General features: G+C 37.5%; 1 protein-coding gene across 1 annotated transcript; it reads left to right on the top strand.

Annotated features, from left to right (window-relative positions):
* The first annotated feature begins 40 nt into the window (after positions 1–40).
* LOC137286306 (cAMP and cAMP-inhibited cGMP 3',5'-cyclic phosphodiesterase 10A-like) lies at positions 41–27985 on the top strand. The gene is made up of 25 exons (XM_067818083.1): positions 41–182; positions 657–800; positions 1469–1509; positions 2920–3025; positions 3403–3452; positions 4098–4126; positions 5029–5119; positions 6558–6651; positions 7411–7469; positions 7988–8038; positions 8855–8913; positions 10461–10512; positions 11051–11196; positions 12147–12239; positions 13266–13393; positions 13634–13692; positions 16928–17076; positions 18118–18201; positions 18885–19035; positions 20721–20876; positions 21275–21447; positions 23853–23964; positions 25149–25229; positions 26350–26438; positions 26956–27985. The coding sequence occupies exons 1-25, from the start codon at positions 41–43 to the stop codon at positions 27041–27043; spliced, it is 2427 nt and encodes an 808-aa protein (XP_067674184.1). The 3' UTR covers positions 27044–27985.
* Positions 27986–27995: the final 10 nt, after the last annotated feature.

Raw genomic sequence — 27995 nt, 5'->3', positions numbered from 1 at the left:
TTTATTTGAAATAATTTCAAGCAGTTGCAATAGGGATGTAATGGGTGTGACTATGTCACGTGGCGAGACCCAAGTTTCTGGAAGGAGAAAGTTGCCATTTGGAGGCAATTTGTTAGAACGTATTCGAACTGGTCCATTTTCAAAAAGAAGAAATCACATTTCAGCAACACCAAACACAGATGGTAAACTTCAGAATCAGCTGGTGTTTGATTGAATCTGCCTAGAATTTAATTTTCAGAAATTCAGATTCAGTACCGAATTGTGGAAATACAGTTTAAAGTTGTCTGGAAATAACAATAACAGAATAACAATACATGTACTGTAATGCAATAGTATGTAGAGAATCTGTTTTGCAACTTCAAGAAACACCAGTAATGATTTTCCACCTTGACATGATAAGATAAGTTAAATTGAGATCAGATCAGATAAACTTTATTGTCCTGCAAGAGAAAAAAAAAATGTTTTGCATTCAAAGGGCCAATACAAAGCAAATATCAACAAATCATTTGAAGTACTGTAAACAAGGTCAAGCTAATCAGAATATAACTTTCTCTGTTTCATTTTTTAGGCAGATTTAGAAGGTAAATGCTGTATGGAACAAATGATTTTGAAGGTCTGTAATATATGATGCATGAAGTACTCATTTATGTTTTCAGATCTAAGTCCAGACTTGGTCAGGAAGTATTTAGCAGAACACCCATTATTTCTGGAAAGTATTGTTAAGGAGAAAACCCCAAAGAAAGATTTGCTTGGAGTTCAATGTGACAGTATTGGGAGGAAGAAAAGCAAAACCTTGGGTGGTATAACATTCCTTTTTATGATGATAGTTAAGGTCTTCTGAAGAAACAGTTATCTAGTACTCTGTTACTTGTCATATGAATATAATAAAATATGAACAAGCATGCTCCATAACTTTCAAAATGAAATTGTTTGTATTGTTTTTGAAATAGTATCATTTACCAGTAAAGTGATTTCATTTTTCATGAATACTTGAGTGTGTAAGTTAATATCTGACACTCTATCAGCTTTATTTCTGCCATATTGCGATCCCAGAATACTGGCAGATTTAGACATGGCTAAATTCACCTATTGTGAATCAGGATGAATTTTCAATCAGGAAGATGCATATGACACATAAACATGACGTACAGCTTCTGGTTTTACTGTTTAGTTGCACAATATCTTACAACCATCAATTTAACTGCTATCTATATATAGACTGATAATACTGTAATCAAACTCAGACAGTATTTGACTCTGATTAGATTTTCCATATGACTGTTTGATGGAAACCTTCTACTTATAAATATATTGTATACAAGACTAAACTGATTGAAAATGCCAGTAAACTGACTTTTAGATTTTATCTTTTTTGTATCATATTTTTCAGTTTGAACCTTTTATGGTCATGGAATATGAAATATAGAATGCACAAATCTTCCTAATCTGTGTGATTCTTGTTCTTCAGCTCAAGAGGCTTCACATACATTTCTTGCACTGAAAACAAAGGTTTGTTTTGTGTAAAACATTTAAGCTATCACACTCTGATCATCTGAGCATCAACGATTTCCTCCTTTTCCTATAATAACTCACATACTCTTTTTATTTACATTGACCTGTTTCATCAATTAAATTATTTAGTGATGAAATTGCAAACTTCATTCATGTTTACATTGTCCATTCACCTAATAAAATAAGAAACTAAAATTGCCCCAAAAAAACCCAAACCCTAGTTCAGTAATTTTTAATTCTTTTAAACATTGTTCTGGATCCCTGTTCTTGTAAATGGAAACTTTCAAAATTCAGAGATTTATAATGGTGATTTTTTTATGAATGTAAATCTGAAAATCTGCAATGATGAGTCATATTGTCTCCAGATCTAGATATTTTTCATGAACCACTTGACTGTAATGACCAATGGACTAGTTGAACTTGAATAGAAGTATTGCCTACATTTGACTGAACTACCTGTATCTTTTTAGTTAGCTTTGAGAGAGTACTTTATGTTGGATAGGATTGAAATACTGTGGTCAGAAGCACAAACTGTATATTTTGTTTATGATTGTCCCAACAATAACTTACTCATAGTTAAAATAAGCTTCCCAACAATTGTCGGTAATTTTTATTTATTATGATTCACTAGGGTAACCTAGTGGTTAAAGCTTTTTACGCTGAAGACCCAGGTTCAATTCCCCACATGGGCACAATGTGTGAAACCCATTCTGCTGCCGCCTGCTGTGATATTCCTGGAATATTGCTAAAGGTGGTGTAAAACCATACTCACTCACTAACTCTATTTGAACAGTGCCACATCTTGAAAAGCAACATGTTAATACCAGTTACAAATTTGGAGTCTTTTGTGTGGCACTGCGCGCAGTAATTAATTTAAGATCCTATTTGAACTTCAAAAATTATCTTGATTTGCATGTCTCACCTACTTGAATACCATTTGTGATAAAAATATTCATGATGTCAACAGTCATTTCCATCCACAATAAGGGTGTAGTAGGCGCAGTAAGGAAGTGGTAGTAAGTAAATGGCATCTTGTTTTAAGAATCAGTAGATTGTATTTTTCTTTTAATATTGACAAATTGAATTCCCGTGGATGTGCATTTATCCCAGAGATACATTTTATTAACGTCTTAAGTTGCATTTTTGTGCATGTGCTTTTAGATTTGAGATGCAAGTGCAGGGATTGGGAAAGAGAACTTTGACAATATGCAATTTTCAGGATTATTAACCATTTTCTGAATTTAGCATGGGACACTGCCCTTGTATCAATAGTAAACTTCAAAATTTCAATGGGCCATTTATTATTTTAATTAGCAAAATGGCACATGGCCCCTGCCTTTTGGCAATCTCTGCAATGGAAGTTTTTTACTGCGAATGTTCAAGGTAATATTTGGTTGACATTTGCAGTACACAGGGCTATGCCTGAAGTCCCAGACACAGCTGTGTTTGTCTGAAGGGAGGAAGAATGATGTGAGCGCGATTCTGGACGAAGCTGCCTGTATTCTAGCTAAAGGTGATGACGCATGTTGTTTCTTATAACATTTGTATGTTGTCATGGATAGTCACAGGCAGCTTACAATGGGTTGTCTGGGATATGGATATCAGTCAATCATAATTTAACTTAGAATTTTTCAGCCAGCCCACAGCTTGGTATATATTTGTTGTTATTTTTGAGGGGTGTTATATTTGCTCCCAGTAGTAAAACAAAGTGTCGCAAAGTGAAGTAAACTTGGCAGTTACAGTATATGTTGTTATTGATGTGAATATCTGGATTAATGTATTCACTCAGAAACATTTGAAGTATGTTGACAGATCAGTCCTGATGATGATGATACTGTAGACAGGATAGCAATAAACTGAATTAAAACATCAATTTGATATTCTTTGCAGCTACTGATTCTGATGGCTTTGCCTTGTATCTCCCCAAGCATAATGAAACGGTAGGTAATTAACTCACCCAAAACAACCTGTACCACCAATAATGTCTGGATAAATTACATACTTGCTTTAAATGGACTGCCATCATCATCATCACCACCACCACCACCATCATCATCATCATCATCATCATCATCATCATCATCATCATCATCACCACCACCACCACCGTCATCGTCATCGTCATCGTCATCGTCATCGTCATCATCGTCATCATCATATCATGAAGAGGCGACAAAGAGGATTGAGTGGTCATGATGGATCATTTTTTATTCTAATGTTGAAAATGGCCCATGGCCGCTGCATTTCCCAATCAATGTTGACATTCCTTAATATATGTTAATATGTCATGTGCTTGTATCTCTCTAATGTGTTGGTAGCTCTGCTGATGTAACACAAATTCCTGAAAAGACAAAAGTATAATTATTCCATAATATTCTGTTAGTGCCAACTTCTACATGGTTCATGGCAGTGATTAAATCCAAGAAAGGTTGGGAGATATTTACTTTCCTTGGCCTGGAAAAATTTGGAATGTAGAAAACAGGTGCATAAGATGATACTTAAAATGGCCTCTAACCAACTCCAGATAAATATCAGAAAAGTATGTTTTGTGATAACTGAAAACTAGGTACACATGTGTTTCACAGGAGCTTGAACACTACTTCAATGGCACAAAGTAAGTAGCATGTTGAAAGATAATTACCTCATGTTTACATTCTGATTTCATAGATTTATAGTTTTAAGTTCACATCTTAAATGAATTTTAAAAACAGGATTGTCTGCATCTTGTCACTGTAAACAGTTTTGTTGATGCATGACTATTTTGTGAATTTAGTTGTTCATAAATGACTGTGATTGTGTTCAGTGATTGTTAGAGAGAATGCAGGGGTTCAAAATTCCCACTGCCCGATGTCCGGGACAAATTAATTTTCATTTCTGGCAATCAAACAATGGTATCTCATTTGTCCACAGGCTATGAGATAATTTTCACTTACTGTTTCACAGTGCAAAGAAAGTTGGATTTTATTTCATATCTGCTCAAATTGTAGCTATTAAATTTCGCAATGATGATCAAGTCCAGTTATTTACTTTGCTGTTTATCACTTTTGGATAACTAGTCCATTAAACATTAACATCAAATACTATTTTGATTTATTCTTTCTTAATTACATCATCATGGCTATATCTTAAAATTCAGAGCAAGTGGAAAATTAGTCAGAACAAGTTACTTTTTTAAAGTCACCTGCACTGTTGCAAGATGCTTTAAAAAAAACTTGAACTTTTGAAATGGGTTGCAATTCATTCACTGGGTACAGATTTGAGTACTGACATGATGTGAAATTTGCGAATGCATTTTGTGCAATTTAAGAAAAAAAGGAGAAAAGAAAACCAACTCAGAGAACAACATGTTTTTGTCTATATTTTTTGTGAATTAACAACCATAACCAGGAAAAGTTCATAAGTGATCCTAACCAATTGTTTTCGAAGAATAGTCATTTATAATGTACCAGTAATCATGAGATTTTAAAGAATTCCCAATACCAGTGACTAATCATATGAAATGTATGACACTTACAGGACGCCATATGGACCAGTAGGCAAAGGCATGACTGTTTCAGCTTTTGCTGCAATGGAGAAGACAACACAGCTGGTTGAAAACCTACCTCAGGTAGGATGTCATTGATAGTGACATCAGGTTTGTCTAGAGTATCTAGGCAAAGTCTGAAATTAAGATGCTTTTACTCATGATTCATATTTTGTTTTAAATCCTTTTTTGTCTGACTGTCAGAGTGTTGCAAGACTGTATTCAGTGTAGTGGTGTAACATTCATCATTAAACCATATGTTATTAATGGTTCTGTTTTCAGAGAAAATGCAGAGAAAGTGACAGTGTTGGTTGAACACTAATCATGTTATCAGTTGGTATTTTTTATTTTTTTAGATTCAGAAACTTTCCTATATATTTGTTGCAGATTTGGGGTTGAATATAGATCAATCATTGGAGTTCATGCCACATTTCATTGACGAATTATTAGTAGTAAAATTTCTGTGATTCATGGGTAATAAATCTGGAAGTATTATCCATGAATCTAAAGCCTGTATTCCCAACAAATCATAGAACCAATAATATTTGAGTACTGATTGACTGAGTGAGTGAGTTTGGTTTTCCAGTACTTTTAGCAATATTCCAGCAAGCAATTTCACAGCCATACTTGATATCTCCAGGGTTTACGTTCTGAAAAGTCTCCACTATACCCTGGACGCATCTACGGGTTGGCCTGATAATTTTATTACCTCCCTTTGCTGACGCCGCTTTCTCACAGTAGCCAATCAGAGTGGTCGCCGTTATAACCGAACTTGCCAGTGTCAACAAAGGTAGCAGTTGCAACTGTGAAGGTTTGCTCGCTGTGCGACTCACAATTTGGGGAAATCATACATCCAACTTTATAGGTCCGAAACCTTTTTTGAAACATATGCAAGAAATCCATCTAATACTTTCAGAGAACCTACACATGGTTTGTTTGCCAAGTTTAGTCGGTTAGAGAATTTAAAAAGCGAAAGTGAGTTGTGATTGGTTCGCTCAACTTCCCTGCGTAGACACCTGACTGGATAAAAAGCCAGCCAAGGGAGGTAATAAATTTATCGGGCAGAGCCGTAGATGCATCCAGGGTATAGTGGAGACTTTTTGGAACGTATACCCTGGAGATATAGAAGATGTTTCACAGCAGGGTACACTAGAAATGGGCTTCACACATTGTGCCAATGTGGGGATTTGAACCCTTGTCTTTGGTATGATGGGCGAATGCTTTACTAGGCTACCCCACTGCTGCAAGAACTGACTGAGAGCTGGGGATACTTGTTCCCTGATTCATATGAAATATATATGTCGCATGACTGATGGGTAAATATCTTCAGTGTACCCTGTGCTTGTTCCTTGTTAAGGGAAGATTAACTGGCTACAGGCTGCGTTATCTTATGGCTAGAATATTGAATAAATACACTGTGTTACCCTATGGCTAGAATATTGCTTATAAATACACATTGTCTAGCATGTCGGAGGTACACTAGAGATACGAACATGATAGACAATTTTGGTTTGTATTGCAGGACACAAGGTTCCCTAAAGGTGTTGGTCGTGGAGCCACAAGTGTACACAGTGTACTCAGTGTGCCCCTAGTCATGCCTACAAATGATCTCTTAGGTAAGATACACTCTTTTACTACATATGCACATGGCAAGATATATGACTTTATGCACACAGGCATCTGGCATGAAATTTCACAACTGCAAAAGACAATGCCTGTTGCAATCACATTTTGGGAAAGGTATCAGAGTTTCAAAGTAATAGCTGACATTTCCACACTTTGAAGTTATGCAGAAGGTGTAGAGTTGTGCCCCTAAGGTATAGAATCATTCCTTTCATTGTTGGTTCAAATCCAGAATAATCCAGATTTTATTAACTCAAGTGGGCCAACACCATATCCATTTGTTACAAACACATTTGATCATGCATGTTACAAACCAGGATATAAAACAAGGTAGAAAGACTTTACATTCTGCTGAGGCTATTCCCATTTCTCTCATTAATTGATCATCTGTATTTGAAGAAGACTAACTTGGATTTGGAATGATGTGTGCACACTTACTTTCAAAAGCATTGATTGGTACTGAGACAGGTACACTGTAAACAAATAAGTTGAATGCAGTAGAGGATCTTAGGCAATACTACAAGTGTGATATTCTTGGGCAAAATGATAGTGTGACAAATTGTGAGTTTCATCAGTCCTGATTCAGGTCATTGCTGTTGCTGTTGACCTCTGGTTTCACTCACCCAGATGTGAATATCTTCAGGTCAATGTGATTGATTAATACCAACTGTCACCTACTTTCCATTGTTCCTGGTGGTTAGCGCAAAACAACATTCACCCACTCATTTCAGTTTAGTTTGTTTTCTGTCCAGGTGTGGTTGAGCTGACCAAAGAGGGTATAAAGGATTCATTTACTGAGGAGGATTTTCAGGTTGGTGAATGTGGTTTTGTTATGTATGGAAACATAAAGCAGTCCTTGCAGGATTTGTCATCTCACTTGTATAAGTTCGACCTGCGTCTTGGAACTTATCTTCAGTAACCAGTGTTGCAAGAGGCGATTAACATCAGGTTTGATGATTTGGTTTACACATGTCCTCGTATCCCACTTGCATAGATCAATGCTAATGCTGTTCATCACTGGATTGAGTGGTCCAGATTTGATTATACACAGACCATCACCATACATCTGGACTGTTGATGAGTGTGGCCTAAAACTAAAGTCATTCACTAACTTCACATTGTTTCACTGCACATTTTATAAAGTTTGTCTTGAAAATGTTAGCAAATTTTGAGTCTCAAAGGAATTTTATCTTGGATTCATTTTCTTGGAGTATTGTAAAGTATTGAATGGGGTTAGCTGTTTCATTCTGTACCATTTCTACAGGTATATGATATGAGATACGAGGGGTTGTTCTGTTACCTGTCATATGGTGAATCTGTGTGTTACAGCTGGCTAATGCCATGTTAAGCTGGTTGGTATCGTCTCTACACCAGTGCAAGGTAAGTATGGTGCAGGGGGACCACTTTATAGCCTGGATCAGAAACATCAGGATCGATCTCTCACAAATGGTTAATATTTAGGCACAGGTACCTTCGTTGCCTGCAGGAAATATATGCTAAAGGCTCTAGTGGTCTAGACAATGATAGCAAGGAATTTCTATACATTGTGAAAAATGCAATATTCTCAACAAAACTAACAATAAATAGCATCCTGATACTGTTTTCAAATGATATGGCAAAGATGGAAACATATCTAGAAACATGTAGAAATATCCATATATATAGAAAATAAGAGTACAATCACAGTGAACTCAGAGCAATGTGTGCAACTGACCTTTGGAATTTAAGTATGTCAACTGTTGAAGAACAATTCAGTGATCAGTTACTGAGTGACTATCCTTTCACTGTCGGCATATTTCCTCCTTCCCTTGACATTGACATAAAAGTGTAACATCCTGTTCTTTTTCTGAATCCAAAGTATTTTCTAAATCATGCTCTTTGCTAAGCATGTTTATATGTTAGTTTTCCAAATCATGAAATTAATGTCTCTGGCTTTACATAATAGTCATTTTTGCTAAAACATATGAATTCCATGTGTTCCTTTGGGTAACATTGGCTTAATTACTGTGCCCTAATTATTTTAACTACCGCTGGAAAAGAGTTTCCATCCCTGCATGCAATTATGTATTTATTATTTTTACTGTTGGATTACATGTATGTTATTAATTTGGTTGAGTAGATAGCTAAAACACAGTATGGTGGTGAAATTTGGTGTTGTTTCAAGGTGTGTCTGATGAAAGTGATATTGACTTTCAGATGAACAGAGTATTGATGACTCAGTCCAAGTTAAATGACTTCCTGCTGGACACAACCAAGTAGGTACCAAGCACTGTGAGCCGATAAATTATTACATTTTGACTGGAAAGTATCAAAAACTGAGAAAACCTATGAGGTCTTTTATCCTTAACAAACTGGTTTACCAAACCTCTGAGTGACTGAGTTTGGTGTTTACCGCTTTTAGCAATATTTTAGCAACATTATGGCGGGGAACACCAGAAATGGGCTTCACACATTGTACCCATGTGGGAATTCGAATTCAGGTCTGGCGTGAAGAGCCAACACTTTAACCACAAGGCTACCTCATTTCCCCCTTTACCAAACCAGTAGACAACAGCATGAAATAAGAGGACAAACTTGTATGCCGCTTTTAGCAATATTTCAGCAATATGAGGGCATAAGAAAAGAGATTTCACAAATTGTACCAGTGTGAGGTTTCAAACCTGGACAGTTTTTGTGGTCAGTAAACACCTTTCATCAGTTGTCTTAGGATATTCATAACCACTATATTTTGAAGAATGAGGACTATGATTTATGGATGTACAACTTCTTTTTTATTCAGCAAGTGCAACATTTCGACATAGATACTTAAATGTTGTTGAAAAGCAATTGGTGACATTAGTATCTATGTCGAAACGTCGCACTCACTGAATAAAAAAGATGTTGTACATCCATAAATCATAGTCCTCATTCTTCATCTACTCAACTTCTAGAATGCCTATCAAAGATACCACTATATTTTGCCGATATGACTCCTGAAAATAGTTTGAAATAGACAATTACAACCCTGACTGAAGGGGGTGTTTTGTAGGTGTGTGTAAGGAGGGAGTGAGTTTAGTTTTTATATTTTTAGCAATATTCCAGTAATATCACAGCTTGGGTCACCAGAAATGAGCTTCACATATTGTACCCATGTGGGAAATCAAACCTGGTTGTTCAGCGAACGCTTTAACCACCATGCTAACCCACGGTCCCTATTTGTAAAGAGATGACATGATCTTCCATATAAACTAATACTCTACTCAGTAACCTGTGTTAGCAAAAGTATGTTTTCATTCATTAACAGTAAGTTAATGTGAAAATTGAAAGTAAGAAAAATATATTCCAAACACATTTGTTGAGTTTTTGGTGAAACATTTTGTACATCAACGAACAGTAACATAAAGGCCAAACTGTAACAGTTGTCATCTCTGGTAGTTTGTCAATCCCATGTCTGACAAGCAGGTCACAAATCTGGTGAACTGAAGTAGGTGGATGGGAGACCAGGCCAAGCATACTTGGCTGCTGAGAGTTTCAAGGACCCTGGTCACACTGAAACAGAGGTTATAGGATATATGCCCTTTCTACATAGTAGGACTGCCTGGTAATACCGATAAATTGAAATACACCTTTCAAACAATACATATTGTAATGTTTTTTCTCAAAACTGGTATATTGGGAAGTGTGAAAAACAGGAAGTTTTGTGAATACATCTATGGTTAAAGTAAAAATCACACTGATTTTTATTTGCACTGAAGTTTTCTATTATAAAGGTAATACAGTCAAATGACAAAAAAAGCACAATATATTGATTATTTGCTTTCAGGGTCCTGTTTGATGAAATGATCAGCATAGACACACTGGTACAGACCATCATGGTACGCAGAGCACTTAACTTTTTATATACATCTTAGCAATAATAACTGGGCATATCAGAACATAGACTGTGTATGACAATATTGGATAATGATAAACATACATACAAAACAGATTATGGATTTAATGTACTATTCTTCACAAAAGCATTTGTGGAAGAATCTGTCACAGCATATCAGGGGAGATAATTCTTGTGGACATGTGCATATTTATCTTAAGAGATATAACTACTAACTTGTCATGGTAATGCATGTATATATGAGAGATGGCATGAGCCAGATTTAATAATGTGTGTCTATTTGATGTATGAGTAAGATTTATACTTGAATTTGGCTCCTGTTTGATAAACATGCATTATAGTTTAGAAACATACTTGAAAACAAAAAGTGATGGACCTCTTTAGGAATAGCTTCAGGACAGGGATATTCTGGATACAATTCCTTCTCAAGGGTTATTGATTATGTGAAATGGAAGCCCCTTAAACACTTTAACATGACATCACCTGAGGTGTATACTGCATAAACATTTTGTGATTCCCAGTATCACACCAAGGATCTGGTGCAGGCAGACCGATCAGCTTTGTTCCTTGTTGATGAGGAGAAGAAAGAGCTGTTTGCTGATTACTTTGATGAGGGTGTAACGGATGAGGATGGCAAGCCGGTTTTCACCAAGAAATGTCAGATAAGGTACACAGACCTACACAGGTGAAGTTCATGTTAATGTCTGGGGATGTCGGTGTACTTACACTTCATATTGCAAGGTGAGGTGTACTGAGAAAATTGTTTTTGTGTGAGTGAGTTGGTGGTATATACATAGTTTGTTATAATATTAATCAAATTTTCAGCCATTAAAATTCATGCACAAGTATTTATGTGTGTACATGATAAGCTTGAAATGATATTATTATATTGCACTTAATTGATTTTTCGGAATAGTTGTTACACCTGTACAACCCTGTTCTTTAGCCTTATTCTCATCTTTAGTCCTGTTCTCATGGCAAATATTCCTACATACAGCCTATTTAAACTTTATTGTCTGACATGTGACCTGCTACAGACAGTTATTTTGGTGTTTTTAGACCAAATTTAGAACAATTTGTTTTTGGAAAATGCTATATTATTCATAGTGTCTTCAAAAGAATCATGATCACTGAAGAAGTTTCCGCCTTTCTCTTCAACTCAGGGATTGGGAAAGAGAACTTTGACAATGGGCCATTTTCTGGATTATTAGCCATTTCCTGAATTTTGAATGGGCCACTGCCCTTGTATCAATGGTAAATGTCCAAATTTTAATGGGCCATTTTTCATTTTAACATGCAAAGTGGCCTATGGCCCCTGCCTTTCCCAATCCCTGCACTCAAGAGTCTCATGGGTTGGTCCAAAATGTGTCATGTGGTTCGCAAGGTTAAAAGTTTACTTTTACAAATTTGTCAACCATAAGAAAATGAAAGTATCAGGTGTGTAGCAAGCCATTTATATATAGAGGGTATTGAGGGCGTTCCCAAATTTCATTTAAAAAATCACGTGTAAGCCCAGGCCGTTTTTATGATCTTAGCTATGTCTGTGAATATAAACAATTGTTTTCCACCCTAACCACCCATGTAAACATGAATGATTATTTTTGATTGGCCTTGTAGATTCCCAAGTGACAAGGGTATTGCAGGACATGTTGCAAAGACAGGAGAAGCACTCAACATCCCTGATGCCTATGAAGATCCTAGGTTTAACAGGTTTGCATGCAACAGCTCCTGGAATATTGTCCTTTGGCACATACAGGGCCAAAGATAGAAAATGTTGGTTTTTCATTTTGGCACTGACTAAGTCATAAATGTAAGACCACTTGTAGAAGTTCTGGTGTAATGTAGCAACAAATTCTGACATTTTTTCATTGAAAACAACAATTTGACACACCACCTGTTCTACTTCCAATTTTTAGATGAAGAATTTGTTTTGTTTTTGTTTTTGCTCTTTTTGTTATTATTCCATCGTAGAAATTGAAAATAGGCCATGGAATGTTTACTGGATATGTGTCAGTGTCTATATACCTGCACAATATTTGTTTTCTGATACTTAAAATACTTTTAAATGGACAACCAGTTTCAACCTGGTTTAATTAAATTATAAGTTTGCTGTCCAGGTAGAAGTATTACAACTTGATGCATGAAATGGAGTTAAAAATAACATCTATAACAGTTGGTGTGGAACAATACTCAAGTATTCAAGTGCTCAAGTGTGTAAATGGCTCTGACATGGACACTTTGATAGAACTGGATTCTGGTTGATCTCTGCTTAACAATAAACACATTTTTCTCGTGTTTTGTGAATATCAACAGGGGTTAAACATTATTAGTGTGAATAAATACTGTATTTTTCAGTGTTCAGTTCAGTCATAAGAAAATCCAGTTTACAGTAGAAATAATAATACTTGTGATTTATTCACTGTAGCATATAGTTATTAACATGAATTGAAAGAAATATCAAAATTAATGAAGACCTTGTTATCATTGTTTGCTTATCAAACCGATTTTATTGAACTGACTTAGAGTTACTCATAATACTTGTGTCAAGCCTGACTCTATGATATAATATTTCGAGAGTCTTAAACAACACTGTTGCGTCAAAAATGCAGGAATCACACGTCACGTAAAACCCTGTATCTACCAGCTTACCTTTGGGCAAACTGAATAATTAAATGCTGAATGTTGGTCAGTTTTGAACCCATTACAGACCCAATAAGGTGACCTGCTGTGTTCCAGGGATGTAGACAAGCAGACTGGCTACACTACCAAGAACATCCTGTGTATGCCTATCATCAGCAAGGGGCAGGTAATCGGGGTGGTACAGATGGTCAACTCTCTCAACAATGACCACTTCACTAAAGCAGGTAGAGAACCGATCACTGTTCTTTTTTCAACAAAATGACAGTAACAATAATATTGATAGTAGTGATATTTTCCATGCTGGAAGGAGCAGTTGGTACTCAGTAGTAACCAATCAGCCGCTAGTAAAACCCGGAGTCGGATACTCAGACTACAAACATTTCACATATTTCATGCCCCAGGCCCATGAGTGATATTTCAGAAATTCTTATCCAGAGGATATGGTTTTGTTTTGCTTTTTGCAGATGAGGAGGCTTTCAAAATGTTTGCTGTGTACTGTGCTTTGGCCCTGCACTATTCTAAGGTAAGACAGGTACATGGAACGACAGTTCTGTGTAATACCCGCTGGCCCTGTTTCAGTATGGTTTTTCATCTATAGTGTTCAAAATATGTGTTAAAATAGGCTTCTTTAGGCTTACTGTATGTTGAAACCTCTAAATTTTGAATCACAAATGTTTGAGGGTTGTGAATTCTTACGTTTTCATATGCTTTCATCCAAACACTGAATACTTCATAAAATCTTTAACGACTATGTCCAGCACCCCATACTGGTTGTTAACAAAACTAAAATGAGAAGTTGCAATGTGTGACCTGCCTGAGTCTGTTGTCATCCCATTATCATTGCTCAAGCCAGTAACAACTATACTAGCCACATAAAGAAACTGTGCATTGTCAAAATATACACCTTAGCATAAGTAAGGCACCACCAGTTTATTTTGTCAGTGATTATGCAGTGAATGTGTAAATAAACTTCTTCTTTACACTCAGTGATTTAGACACAATCTGCATGTGAATTAACCACTTAAAATGGGCATCGAGTTGCATAATACACATGCAACATGCGTAAGAACATAGCCCTCTAACACAAGTGAAATCATATGTTTAACTGACTGTTTTCGAAGCAACACGTGTGAATCTTTGGTTAACGTAACCTCTATAATGAGGCCTAGAATTACCAAAGGAACAAGATGGCAAATGATCGGAATACACAGAATGGGAATGTCTTCACTGGCGATAGGCAGACAACTGAACATTAGTCACATCACTGTTAGCAGACTTGTTGCCAAACATGGTGCCACCGGAGAGGTCAAAGACAGACCCAGGTCAGGTCGACCAAGAAAGACAGATGCCAGAGAGGTCTGTGCTACTGTTCGTAGTGCCAGAAGCAATCTTTTTCATAACAGCACTCAGTTATGTAATGTGTTTGTTACAGTGGTGCATGGCTAGGCGTCACTGGAATCTATGGTCATGGCGTCGTATGCACTGGTCATATGAATGTCGGTTCTTAGTGCATGTTGTTGACGGTCGTTTGTGACTATGGCATGCTCGGGGTGAAGCTGATAACCAGTACAATATTCAGGAAGAGGTTCCCTTTGTTGGTGGATCCGTCATGGTTTGGGGATGCAATTACAAGCTCTATCTTGTTATCATCCATGGTACTCAATGGTCCGCGATATCAAGCAGAAAGTCTTTACCACCATCTTGTGCCTCATTTTGATAACCATGTCCTTGCTACACATCTTATCTTCATGGACGACAATGCAAGGCCTCACCGCACACGCACTGTGCATGAGTTCCTCCAGCGTAACGCAATAGAGACATTGCCATGGCCGGCACGAAGTCCAGATCTGAATTCCCTGGAGCATTTGCGGGACATTACTGGGCGCCGAATCAGACGTCGAGACCCACCTGTCAATGATCGACAAGAATTAACACAGGTCATAATCGATGAATGGCACAGGATCCCAATGATGACTATCAGAAGACTGATTCAGAGCATGCGACGTCGTTTACAGGGTACCACTGATGCAAGAGGTGGATATAACCAATATAACCGATATTAAACAGAACATCTTATTCTGTAACTCTGAAGTGTGCCCTTACCTTTTGTAAATGTCTTGGTCAAGAAATAGCAAGTTCATATTCCGTGGGACAGAACTTTTCCATTGCTTGATTTTAGGCTTTTTGATTGTAATTTGCTTGACCTGAATAGTCACAATTTTCACCAATGTCAGAGCGATATCTCTATAAGATGCTCCAAAGATGTAGTTCTGTTCAAATTGATTCCCCTGAGGATATTAAATGTATTAACAGGAATAGAGGTGGGGTTGAAAGAAAGTGGTTTAGTGAAAAATGGGGCGGTGCATTATTTATGCTGAGGTTTATATTATTCAGTAATAATGTCAAGGGTACATAAACTTTAATGGAGGGATCATGAGACCATAACAAGTTGGGAGAATTTCAATTGAAAAGTCAAAGACAATGACATCATGAGTCCACAAGCGGGACAGGGGTCAAACAACCATGTCACAAGCTCAGTAATGTGTATGTCCACCATTGGCATTGAGAACAGCAGACTGCATCGACCACGCATAGAGCCTATCATAGAGCCTATCAAATGTGCAAGGAGGCTTGTTTGATGTCACACCAGATTCTCTCGTTCTGTTGCAAAGTCAAGGATGTTATCTGCGGCAGATGAGGAAGACGACGTACATGTTGATCCATCTTGTCCAAAACATGCTTTATCGGGGAGAGATCCGGTGAATTTGCAGGTCCAGGCAGTAAGTCAACGTTGTGGTGTTGCAACAAAACCATAGCAACCCTTGCCGTATGAGGGCATGCATTGTCCTTTTGGAATTTTAACCCAGGGCCATAATGTTGCAGAAAGGAATTGCCACAGGTTGAAGAATCTGATCCCTGTAGCCAGTTAAGTTGCCCTGAACAAAGGACTCCGAGTAAAAACAGTTCTTTGGCGTGCTGTTATTCCACCCCAAATCATCCCGGAGTCACCACTAAAGTGATTCCTCTCCAAGACACATAACGTGTGCATAACGTTCTTCCACGCGTCTATAGGCATGTTGATGTCCATCACTATGAAAAATGTTAAACTTGGACTCATCTATGAAAACAACATTTATCCACAAAAACTAGGGTCTGCAGACATGATTTCGACACCACATTCGGCGAGCTAGGTCGTATGACAGGACGTCCTGTTCTGATCCTGTAATGACGTAAACGTTGTCGACTACCAGTTGTCCGACTTTTGTGGAAGTCGCAGTGGCTGAGGCGGCTGACTTTGTGTGCTGGCGATTAGGTGCCTGACTCTGAGGGTGCGGGTTCGAATCCCGGATGGGACTCAACCGAAAAAAGTACTAGAATTTGTACTTTACTAAGAAAGTGAAATCCCAAATATGACATATGTTGCATTTGACCACTTTCTAAATGGCATCGTGTAATCAAATCCTCATGTGTCTACACAGGTTTGATGAATTTAAGATTTTAAAGTTTTGTATGTACAGTTTCTTTATGTGCCTAGTATAGTTTGTCTGGGCCTCCTTTCACAAAGCACTAAGATTCACATGGGAACTTATTTAGTGTAATGTTAAAGAATGTGATTTAAGGTTAACCTCAGTAAAGGCTGCTTTGTGGAAGAAGCCCCTGGTCCAGACTATTTACCATTATGTATGCAAGATCATACACAAATATTGCCATTATAAAGCTGGAATGTTGCTGTTCTTTACACCTCCCCCATGTAACAGCTGTTCAGCTTGCTGAAGCATCAGCAGGACCAGTACAAGGTGGCCATGGATGTTTTGGAGTATCATTTCGTGGCTCATGAAGAAGAAGTGGTCGAGCTGACTGCCAGTCCTTTCCCAACACCTGATGAGGTTCCACCTGTGCTGAGCAAGTAAGATGTGTCATCTTCAGTAGTAATGCTTTAGTGATATTATATCTACTTGTATATTAAAGGTGCATGGTTGACAGGTCATGTATTCTGTTTCACAGTTCACCTTTATTTCCATATCTGCTCAGCCATTTCTGCAATGCTGTATCAGTTAGTGCGTTCCAGCTACATGGTGGCGGTCTGTAAGTAATCGAGTTTGGACCAGACAATCCGGTGTTTCACAGCATGAGCATCAATCTGCGCAATCGGGAACCGATGACGTGTGTCAACCAACTCAGAGACCACCCGTTCCTGTTGGTTGCCTCTTACAACAAGCATAGTCATCTTTTGTGGCAATCATGTGTCGGTGGAGACCTAGTCTATCATTGATCTCAAATTTCTCCTTTTCAAATCAAATGACATGTTTTTTTCTATCAAAATTATATATATTTTCAGATACTAAGTGTTAGTTTATTTGTTCAGTTGTCTTGTCTGTTCATCACAGTCATCTGAAATATTTCTAAAGCTAAAAAATGGTATGACAAGCACTGAGCCTTGGAAGGTGTTTTCTCTTTTTCGATTGAGTGAGTGAGTGAGTTTAGTTTTATGCCACACTCAGCAATATTACAGCTATATGGCGGCGGTCTGTAAGTTATCGAGTCTGTACCAGACAATCCAGTGATCAATAACATGAGCAGCGATCTGCACAATTGGGAACCGATGACATGTGCCAACTAAGTCAGCAAGCCTGACCACCCGATCCCGTTAGTCGCCTCTTACGACAAGCATAGTCGCCTTCCATGGCAAGCGTGGGTTGCTGAAGGCCTATTCTACCCCGGGACCTTCACGGGTACTCTTTTTCGAAACTATCAGGGTTAGTGAGCTGTGACTGGGATTTGGTTTTTGAACTTCCATGTTGAATAGCAAAAACATTGTAGAGTCAGATCTGAAACATTTGCTCATATAATTGAAAACCTTTATCTTGACATGAAAAACAACAGTTAAGGTTCAGTATTTACACTCTTCCTGAATGAGAGTTATATTTTCTCTCTCTTTTCATTTCAGATATGACTTTTATGCTGGTCATTTTGAGAAACAGTTGCCAAAATTGTTTATGCACGTGATTGATGATCTATTTGGACGAAATACGTAAGTATAATCACACATTCTACGTTCAGTAATTGAATACTTAAATCACAACATGAATGAAAGCAAAGCAGCTCTGACTTTCTTTGGTCTGTTACAATGTATATTTCTCAGACTGCCCTTCCAAGTGGGGTTTTTGAAATGAAATGTCAGTGTTTTGTGCTTGGTGGTCGAAATAAATTAGTGAAATTGTTATTACAATAACTGTGATGCCTGAAAAAAAACCCATGAATGTCAAAAACTCAAAATTTTGATGTTTGATTGTTTATTGTACAGTGCCGCGGCTTACTGAAATCAGTATCTGTCAGTGTCTGTGCAAACGGGATTGGCAGAAAACAATGTTGCCACACATTATAATGTTCATCTCTCCACTATATTTTGTATTTGTAGAAATATAAAATTTTAGACTGGTTTAAAACTGCCAAAATACATGATGGTGCATTTGTGTGCACACAGTTTTTGATGTTTATAACTTAATTAACTGAGGCTATATAAAAAAAATAATTATTTTTTCCATGACCCTCTTTAAAATTCAGGGAAGGTAGGTAGGATTTCTCGATTTTTTCTGCTTTTTATTAGAACAAAATACAAACTAATATCACATTTATCAATGTGTAATTGTTAACTGGATTGGATTTTGAAACATTTTGCCTTACCACAATATCACTTGCTGTTTGTGTTTTCAGGTTTGATCAGGAGAAGCTGTGTCGGTTTATTCTGACTGTACGCAAGAATTACCGCCCAGTCCTGTACCACAACTGGAAGCATGGCTTTCAGGTGGCTCAAGCACTGTACTGTATGATAAAAACCAACCCAGGCATCTTCTCCATCAAAGAGGTACAGGGATTACTTGTCAAGAGGTTGTTTAGAAACATTTGGTTGTTTTTTTGTGGTTGAAATGGTTGTATGTAGCGATATTCCAGCAAAGGAACATCAGATATGGTTCAAGGGAAGATCAGTTCAAGGGAATCAAACTCAGATCCCCACATCAGTCATCACTAAAGTCACTCAAGTAATTTACATCACAGAAGTAGAAAATGAAATGTTTTTACTTTGTTACTCTATACCCCTAAAGTTTTCACAATTGTAAATAGGGTTTGTCAAAATAACCTGCACTGGCCGAACTCAGGGCGTTCATTGGGATGCATAATAGGATACTCAGAAAGGCAACGTCACCGATACAGTGTGGCAAAACTTAGAAATGGTGTGAGTAGTTACTGAAAACAGTAGATGAGATTACAGATGGCAAAGTATGACAACAGTCCGTTGACTCACCTGGCATGAAATGCATGTGCAGCCATTGGGCACAAGAGGTCATTTCCAAGATATTTTATGCTTGCTCATGTGTGTTGAATATGTCTCATCTATTGATTAACATCTTATGTGTCGTTCTTTCATTAAGTTTTATGATATGTAATTTGTTAAGAGTCTGATACCCATAGAAAGCTTAAATCAGCAATATTAAGTGTCTCAAAATATATAGGTGGCATGACCACCTGATGATCGACAGGACTGGATATTATTTGTAAATTGTTATGACATGCCATTTGATTCCCAACCTTAATTCTTCTAAAGAATTATCTTATAACAGCTGATATTCCCAACCTGACCAACCAATGTCTGTGACACCTGTCCTGACACACCCATTGAGATGACCCCTTGAACCTGCTTCCTTTTATAGTGATAGACTCCATGGTAGCTATGTCCTTAATAGTTTCACTATCAAAGATATTATTTTTTTATGTCAGCCATTATTTATAATAAAGCTAGGTTTAATTTTAAAATGGATATTAAAGAGGTGTCCTTTGTACCACAATATCAGCGCACACTAATTTGCAAAAAGTCATGGTTTGTTCCAAATTAGTCATTTTTGACTTAGAAAAAAAAACTGCATTGCTTATTTCTGCACTAATATCTCCTCAAGTTTCACATTTCATACAGGGTTTTACCTTGAGTCCTGTATTTGGGGGGTCTCAGACACTTAAATATTATCATAAATACTGTTTTCGTAGTGTGTATAATATGATCAACACATCAGTTGTTAAAGTAATGAAACTGTAAATGATACCATAATCATATTAACAAAAAGAGTGATAACATATTGTTACTTGATTGGAATTTTTACAAAAGTATTTGGTCTTTTTCTGCATCCCTGTGGATGTACTAATATATTTTGTTGCATACTGTCAATTTTTGTTGGTACAGGATGCAGGAATTCTCATCCTGTAAATCCCTGTTCATATCTCCCTTTAACCACCGATACTGTTGTTAGGCTGAATTTAGTTTAACAAATATATCACACTTTCACATATTGACAGTGATATCAATTGTAGAAAAAGAAAGAAAAGACATCCTGTTACCAACAGTTCTTTAGGCTACCCAACTCCACGTGGGTGATGACTGAATACTAAATAAATGCTGCATACTAATATTTCGAGAATCATAATTGATAAAATTCCATCTCAGTGTTCATGTCTAATATCTGAGTAAGAGCTTGATGTCTCCTGTCATTGCAATTGCAGCAAATGGGCCTGATGATCGCAGGAGTGTGTCATGATGTGGACCACCGTGGTTACAACAATGCATTCTTCACCAAACTGCAGTTGCCTATGGCTGCCCTGTACACCACCTCTGTCATGGAGCAGCATCACTACAAGCAGACAGTCATGATCCTACAGGTGTGGACAACACCTAATTGAAATTAAATTAATCTCCAATTTCTTAAAACCCTGGGAGATTACATGTGCGAGAAGTTGAGAAAAATTAGAGTGGTCAGTGAGTAATACATTAAATATTTGTTTGTTGCAAACAAATTTTGATTATGTGGCAAAAATACATGTAATAGGTGCACTACCTTACATAGACTTGTACTATGCACTGTAGGGCACTTACATTACTGTACGTGTGTACTAATGTCTTTCATTCATTTTAAAGTACACTATCTGGCATTGCTCAAGTCAGCAGGTTATCTTCTGACATCTACACCTAAATTGGGGGGATCGATTAGTATTACATTAAGATATCTAATCATTGTTCAAATGTGATCTTTATTCTGCTGCTCTTGTGTGTTTGTTAGAGTGTAGGGCACGACATCTTCTCCTTCATGACACCTGATGAGTTTAAGGAGATGCTGGAAATGATTCGCCAGGCCATCATAGCAACCGACCTTGCCCTTTACTTTCCCAACCAGAAATGTCTTGCAGCACTCATCAAAGAGAACAAGTTTGATATCAACAACACCAAAATGAGGTAACATGTAACCATTCACGTAACCCTTTTGGAGATACATACCCCTTTACAAGACAAGTACTCCTTTAGACGTACCTTTTACAAGCTCATATATGGTTACAAGTCATGTACCCTTTCAGTCATCTATCTTTTGAAGACTTTCAATGTCACATACCTCTTTTGAAGTCATGCCTTCCTTACTAGTTACAAGCTGGCAAATACTGAAGCTGGCTGCACTGCTTTAAATAATATTAGCTCACTCACATCAACAAAGTGCAATGTGGACAGTAGCAGAGATGCCAAACTCTATGATTTCATTGTATTTTCTATGCATTTTAGCCTCAAACTATGCCAATATGACTTCAGTAAAAATTCTATGAAAGTTGAAGAAAATTTGTTAAAATTCGGATATAGAGACAAAAACGTACAGGACAAAATAAGTTAGGGATATTGGTATTTTTATGACTGATAATTCATCTGTATGTCAATGAATAAATACATCATTATCCGTACTTTTAAAATTTACACGTTTCCTATATTTGCCCAGTATATATTTTTGTTGATTGAATACATTCATTCCTCCCATTCATCAAATTTTATGACATATTTGAACTGTAATCATTTCAAATAAGAAAGGTAATTTAGTGAAATTGTATATCTGAAATCTGAAACATTAAGCAGATTAAAAATGACTTGATGTGACAATTTCCATGCATTTTGTTGACTTTGTGACGTGAACTTTTCAATCGCTCACATAACAATTTAAAGTATATACAGAGTCAAAAAAGAAACGTCACAAAATGTAATTTTTATAAATAATGAATGATTTTTCTCAGATGATACATCTATGTATCTGAAATGGGATCCCTATCTTTCAGTTCTAGAAAAACGTAAGCAAAACCCACTCAAACCCATCCATTTGTCATGCAAATGACGTTAGTGCCAATCCAGGTTTTGCACATGCAGTCGATCATGTGATCTTCGCATTGAAGTTTTCTTCATTTGCACATGTTTGCATTGGCCTCAAGAATTGAAAAAACACTTTTAAACCACAGTTCTAACGGTACTTTAAATGCCAGTGTTGTCAAATGTGCAACATGAACATGCCGTTGGCATGTCGCCAGCAGGAAGATCAGTTACAGACGTCGCAAGCACAATGGGATGCAGCCGGCGTACTGTGTATGACTTGCGCGGTCATCTACAACAAACTGGCATCGTCCTACATCACCTACAGGACAGATTTCTGCCAGCTACACGAACCAGGGCTGAGCTCTTTAGAGGTCAGCTGTCCTCACAAACCATTCGAAATCGGTTGCGGGCTGCCAATCTCCATTCTCAACGTCCATATCATGGGCCAATGTTGACGCCATTTCATCAACGTCAGCGTCAGCTGTGGACGTCACTTCCGATGGACCCAGAGAGACTGGAATCAAGTCGTCTTTAGCGATGAATACAGGTTTTCCCTAAGATTCGCTGACGGCAGGCATAGAGTCGGATATGACGTCATGAACGGTATGCCCAATGTTGTGTCCAAGAAGTTGACAGATTCTGGGACAGACGTTGCATGGTGTGGGGTGCTTTCTGTGGGAACAACCGTTCCTGACTTCTGGTCATCCGTTGAAACCTCACAGCTGCTACTTACTGCAACCCGGTGCTCACCCCTGAACTCATTCCTTTTTATGGTGACTCATGGCCCAGGTCTACAGTTCCAGCATGATAATGCTCTTTCGCATGATGTTGACACGAAATTTCCTTCAAAACGCTGAAATCAACGTCATGGAATGGACATCAAGATCCCCTGACCTTAATCCAATAGGGCATGTGTAGGATGCACTTGGGAGAAGGCTTTGTGGTCTTAGGAACCAGCCTCAAGATTTGCAGGAACTTGGCACTGTCTTGCAAGAGCATTGGTGCAGAATCCCCAACCATGTGTTCACACGCATCAGGCAGTCGATGAGGAGACTGCAATAGACAATATTGATCTGAGAAATTTCGAATTTCTATTTTAATTTGTGACTTGACATCCTGTATACCCATGTTTTGGAATGGCGGTGTAGCCTAATGGAACTGCTTGTGGCACTGTCAGTGTATCGAGTACATCACACAGATCTCAGCAATGAAATGATAACATTTTAACCATCGTACCATCTCTTGTTCTTTTACAGTGCCTTGAAGAAAGAATGTGAAGTTTCTTTTTTGACTCAGTATATTTAGTTGACTACTAATTTCATGGTCAAACTACTAATTTTGACTCTTGAACCTACTATTTGCAACACATTGTGGTTGGCAATTCTGCAGCAGAAGACTGAATCACAAAGTTCCATGTTGCAGATACATTTCACATGAGAGATTTTATGTTTTTAAAATACACTACTCTATGCCTAATACTATGAATGTGATAAAGACACAGATGATTTCACATTCAGGGACCAATGTAAATCCCTGATGATGACAGGGGCAGACTTGTGTGCCGTCGCCAAACCATGGGAGACACAGCAGCAGACTGTCGAGTATATCTATGAGGAATTCTATGTGCAGGTTTTGTATATTGTTCTGTCGCCTGATGTCACATGAATGTTGAGTTGTTGACTTAAGTTACCCTTAGTAAGTCCAGCTTAGTAATCACATGTAGCTATACACAAAGAACTTTATCAAGCATGATAAGTAATGATAGGTTTTCAACACTACTACATAAGCCTTCTCGTGGTGACCACAATGGAAAACATTTGTATGATCCTCTGACGCTAAAAAAATGACAAAAGTATTGGAATCCAACGTGACTTTATGAAGAAAATGCTCACTCTGATTTTCATACAAAACCATGTCTGAACAAGAATGGCCCCAGAATGTTTAATGTTGAATTTATTGGTAGATGTGACCATTCAAATTGTCTTTTAGCTAATCTTACATGATTCAAGATCAGTCATACTCAATGTAAGCTCCTTGTGATTGTATGACAGCCAGCACTCTCCTCCTCATACCCCTGTCAGCCTCCTGATCCTCAGTCTATGACATATCTCATTTAAAGCAGCTTCTAATTGATCACATGATCACCAGTAATGTTCCACATATGCTCCAAAGGCAGTGTTGAGACGTTTTTTTATTTTGTATGTGTCACGTGTCATTCAAAATTAATATCATGTACACACTTTCGTAATAATGAAGTGTAATCATTAAATGTTTTCTCACCATAGAATTATGGTTAGAATGATCATCAGTGGTTTGAAATGAAAGTCAAACAAATTTAGGAAAGAAATGAAGCTTAAAAGCTTATTACTCACCAGTTAAAGATATCACTGTTTGATGATTTTACAAAGTTATTAAACATTATGTAATGACATTGCATGATGCCATACGTATGACGTCAAAGTGTTTTACAATTACAATGCTAATACCTGTCACAATAGTATAGACCTTGTGGAAAGCTGAGTCATCACACTCGCTGAATTCTTAGGAAAGAAGTGCTTTACTCAATATTATTTTGCTAATGTTGGGTGAGTAACAAATGAAATACTAAACATGTCCCTTGTTTCACCATATTTATGAAACTTTGGTATTGGTATCTAACTCGTTTCGCTCACTGGATACCAAATCATTCACTTGTTTCCTAACTATGGTATTACATGGGACATAGTTTAGTATTCTGTATATATTATACAGGCAACAGCTGTCTTCAATATGTATATGTCTGCAGTGTGTAGTAGGTTATATATTTGTTGCAGGGAGATGAAGAAAAGAAATGTGGCTTCCAGCCTATTCCTATGATGGACAGGAATCTCAAAGATGAAATGCCAAAGCAACAGGTAAACACACTACTTACCTGTACTTCTCGCCATGATATTATGTCTGTCAGCCAGGTGGGATGTGAAATGAGAAGTGTTTAGGCTTAAGGTTTGATTTTGGTTATTGGTTAATGCTGCACTCAGCAATATCCCAGCTTTATAGCAGCAGTCTGTAAATAATCAAGCCTGGACAGCAGGGATGGCAACAGGTGAAAGTGATTTCAGCTGAAAATCAGCTGGGGGATCTGGGAGCCGAAATAATGTATCAAAGAAGTTACAGTGCAGTTCTGAAATTTCTCAGCCTAAGAGACACAGATGTGGGTACTTGACGTTGATAAGCATGAACTCAACCTCCTGCATGTTTTCTCCCAGGATTTAGACGATTCTGAGAATGGATTGATTTGCATTTACATCTATGGATTCATGGAAAATTGCCATCCCAGAGACAAGATAATCTATTGCTTAACAGCATAAGCATCCATGTCTCTACAAGAAACTGCCCTCGTGGTTATATTCAGCTACCCTTTCTTCACACTGTAATCTTGTGTGAGTAATTTCCGTCTTAAATGCCTAAATATTGAAGAGTAAATTTGTTGTGGTAGTTAATGAAATATGTGAAGAATGTGCACTGACCAGGTAACCTTTTTCTTCTTCAACTTGATCCGTAGATTAAACCAGCTCAATCATTGTCAGTGTATGAAATGAGTACGAGACAAATTCACATGTAATATCACATTGTACAGTGCTGATGGAGTAACACAGTGATACTAAACAAGCCACATCATATTGTCATGGTAACCAAGCATAATTATACAACCATGATGACCATAAACATACATTGAAGTCAGTTTGGTAGCATAATGGAATATTGCTGTCTTAGCACTAAAATATCTTTCTACATGTTGGTCCTAATCCCCAGTGTGCATTGCTTGGACACATTCTGACCATGACCTCTCACTATGACAGCGCATTCATGGAAAGCGTGGCCAGTAGACAAAAGATAAAGTTTCCCATTCAAGTTAGGCACCTAAGTCTCATAACTTGCTGTGATGATGATGATGATGATGATGATGATGATGATGATGATGATGATGATGATGATGATGTGACTGATTACCCTGTATCAATGTTTGTTGTGTAGGTTGGCTTCATTGGGTTCATCTGTTTGCCTCTGTACAACACACTCAGCCAGATTCTCCCTGGAACACAGCCTCTGTTGGATGGCACCAAGTCAGTGAACTTTCTAGCAAACTGTGCTTAACATGTAAAGTTTGTGGTGGTGAAGTTTTCACATTTTAAGCTTTGCAGTCATGTGTTTGGACTGAACATGGTAAATCAATCAAACCTCTTAAACATCATCACATCATGCAAACTTATTGTGAAAGGAATTAGTATTAGTAAGTGAAAGAGTTTGTACAGTATCCCATGTTTATCACCTGTCTGCTTGGTGTTGGATGTATCCAATGCCTTGTACATTGGTAAAACCCAGAATCATGGGTAAGATGCAGACACACCTTGACACACCGACCTGGATTCGGAAGTCGGAAGTTTCTGAAATGTCCAAGCGATGCAATAACACACAGCAAATTGCTGCACCTTTGATAACTGGGCCCTCTTCCAAATGAAGGCCTATATGATACAGGTTGTGTATGTGAACCCCAATAAAAACAGTAAAAAGTGTTTGGTGAAATGATTGTTGGGCAGCAACAAAATCGTACAATGTATGCACGTCTTTCTGTATCCCCAGCTCCAACAATACCAGCTGGAAGGCAGTGGTCGCAGAAAAAGAAAAACAGACACAGCAAGCAAAAGAGAAGGAGGAAGACACGCAATAAGACACCACTACCTGATAACAATACCTCAGCATCTGCCTATACATCATTACGTTCCAACTCTTTTTGACTCATTCAAAAAAATGGGATGAAAACCAGATACATACTACTCCAAAGAAGCTTTCAAGCTGCTATACTGTATTATAGATAATCTGTCATGTTTGGGAGTGATGATACACACAGCCTTCCAATTATTTATGATGTTTAACATAGTTTGAGTAGTACATTATATGTTATTAGATCATACAAGCTGTTGTCTGTGATATTAACTACAATGGTATGTATTTCCATTTATTTTGTTTCAGATATCAGGGGTGATTACTGCTGTTATTTTCTGTCTGTGATTTGTGTAATGGTTTAATTTCTGGTATCTATTTTCAAGCTGTTTGATGTGTTTTTCTGTACATCCAAATTATCAATTGTTTTATTTCTCTGAATGGCAAACTGTGATATGCTGATGTTCCTTGTTGCAGTATCATTATTGAATGTATTATGTGAAATTTTAGCAAGGCATGAAGTGAAAAAGCTATGTCTAATCAACATTTTGTAAAGATAATGCATGTTGTACTTGGCAGTCTCTAGATTTTTTTGTAGTGTTATGGACACTGTGATAAAACGTTTGCTAGAGTGTCTTTGAAAATTGAAATGTTCAAAGTCCCCATTTCACAAAGCAATCTTAGCTTATAAACAATCATAACTCCCATACCTAATATTGACCTAGGACAATCACAGGGCTAAGATCTCTTTGAGGGATTGGGCCCAGTTCTTTACTTAATATAGAGAGTCCATCTTAGTTCAGTATTGTAGTGACCATTTCTGCAGAGACAAGTCTGTTAAGAATTATCATTGTTAATTAGTTCAGTTCAACAAAAATCAACATGTTCAGTTGTGGTCCTTGTTTTTCATTTTTATTTGGTCACTGGTCAATAAAACTTTTGAAGTTGATGAGCAAGTG

This window comes from Haliotis asinina, chromosome 6 (genome assembly GCF_037392515.1).
Source record: "Haliotis asinina isolate JCU_RB_2024 chromosome 6, JCU_Hal_asi_v2, whole genome shotgun sequence".
NCBI classification, from domain to species: domain Eukaryota; kingdom Metazoa; phylum Mollusca; class Gastropoda; order Lepetellida; family Haliotidae; genus Haliotis; species Haliotis asinina.
The sequence above is the reverse complement of the archived record's forward strand: the minus strand, read 5'-3'. Positions and strand labels throughout refer to the sequence as shown.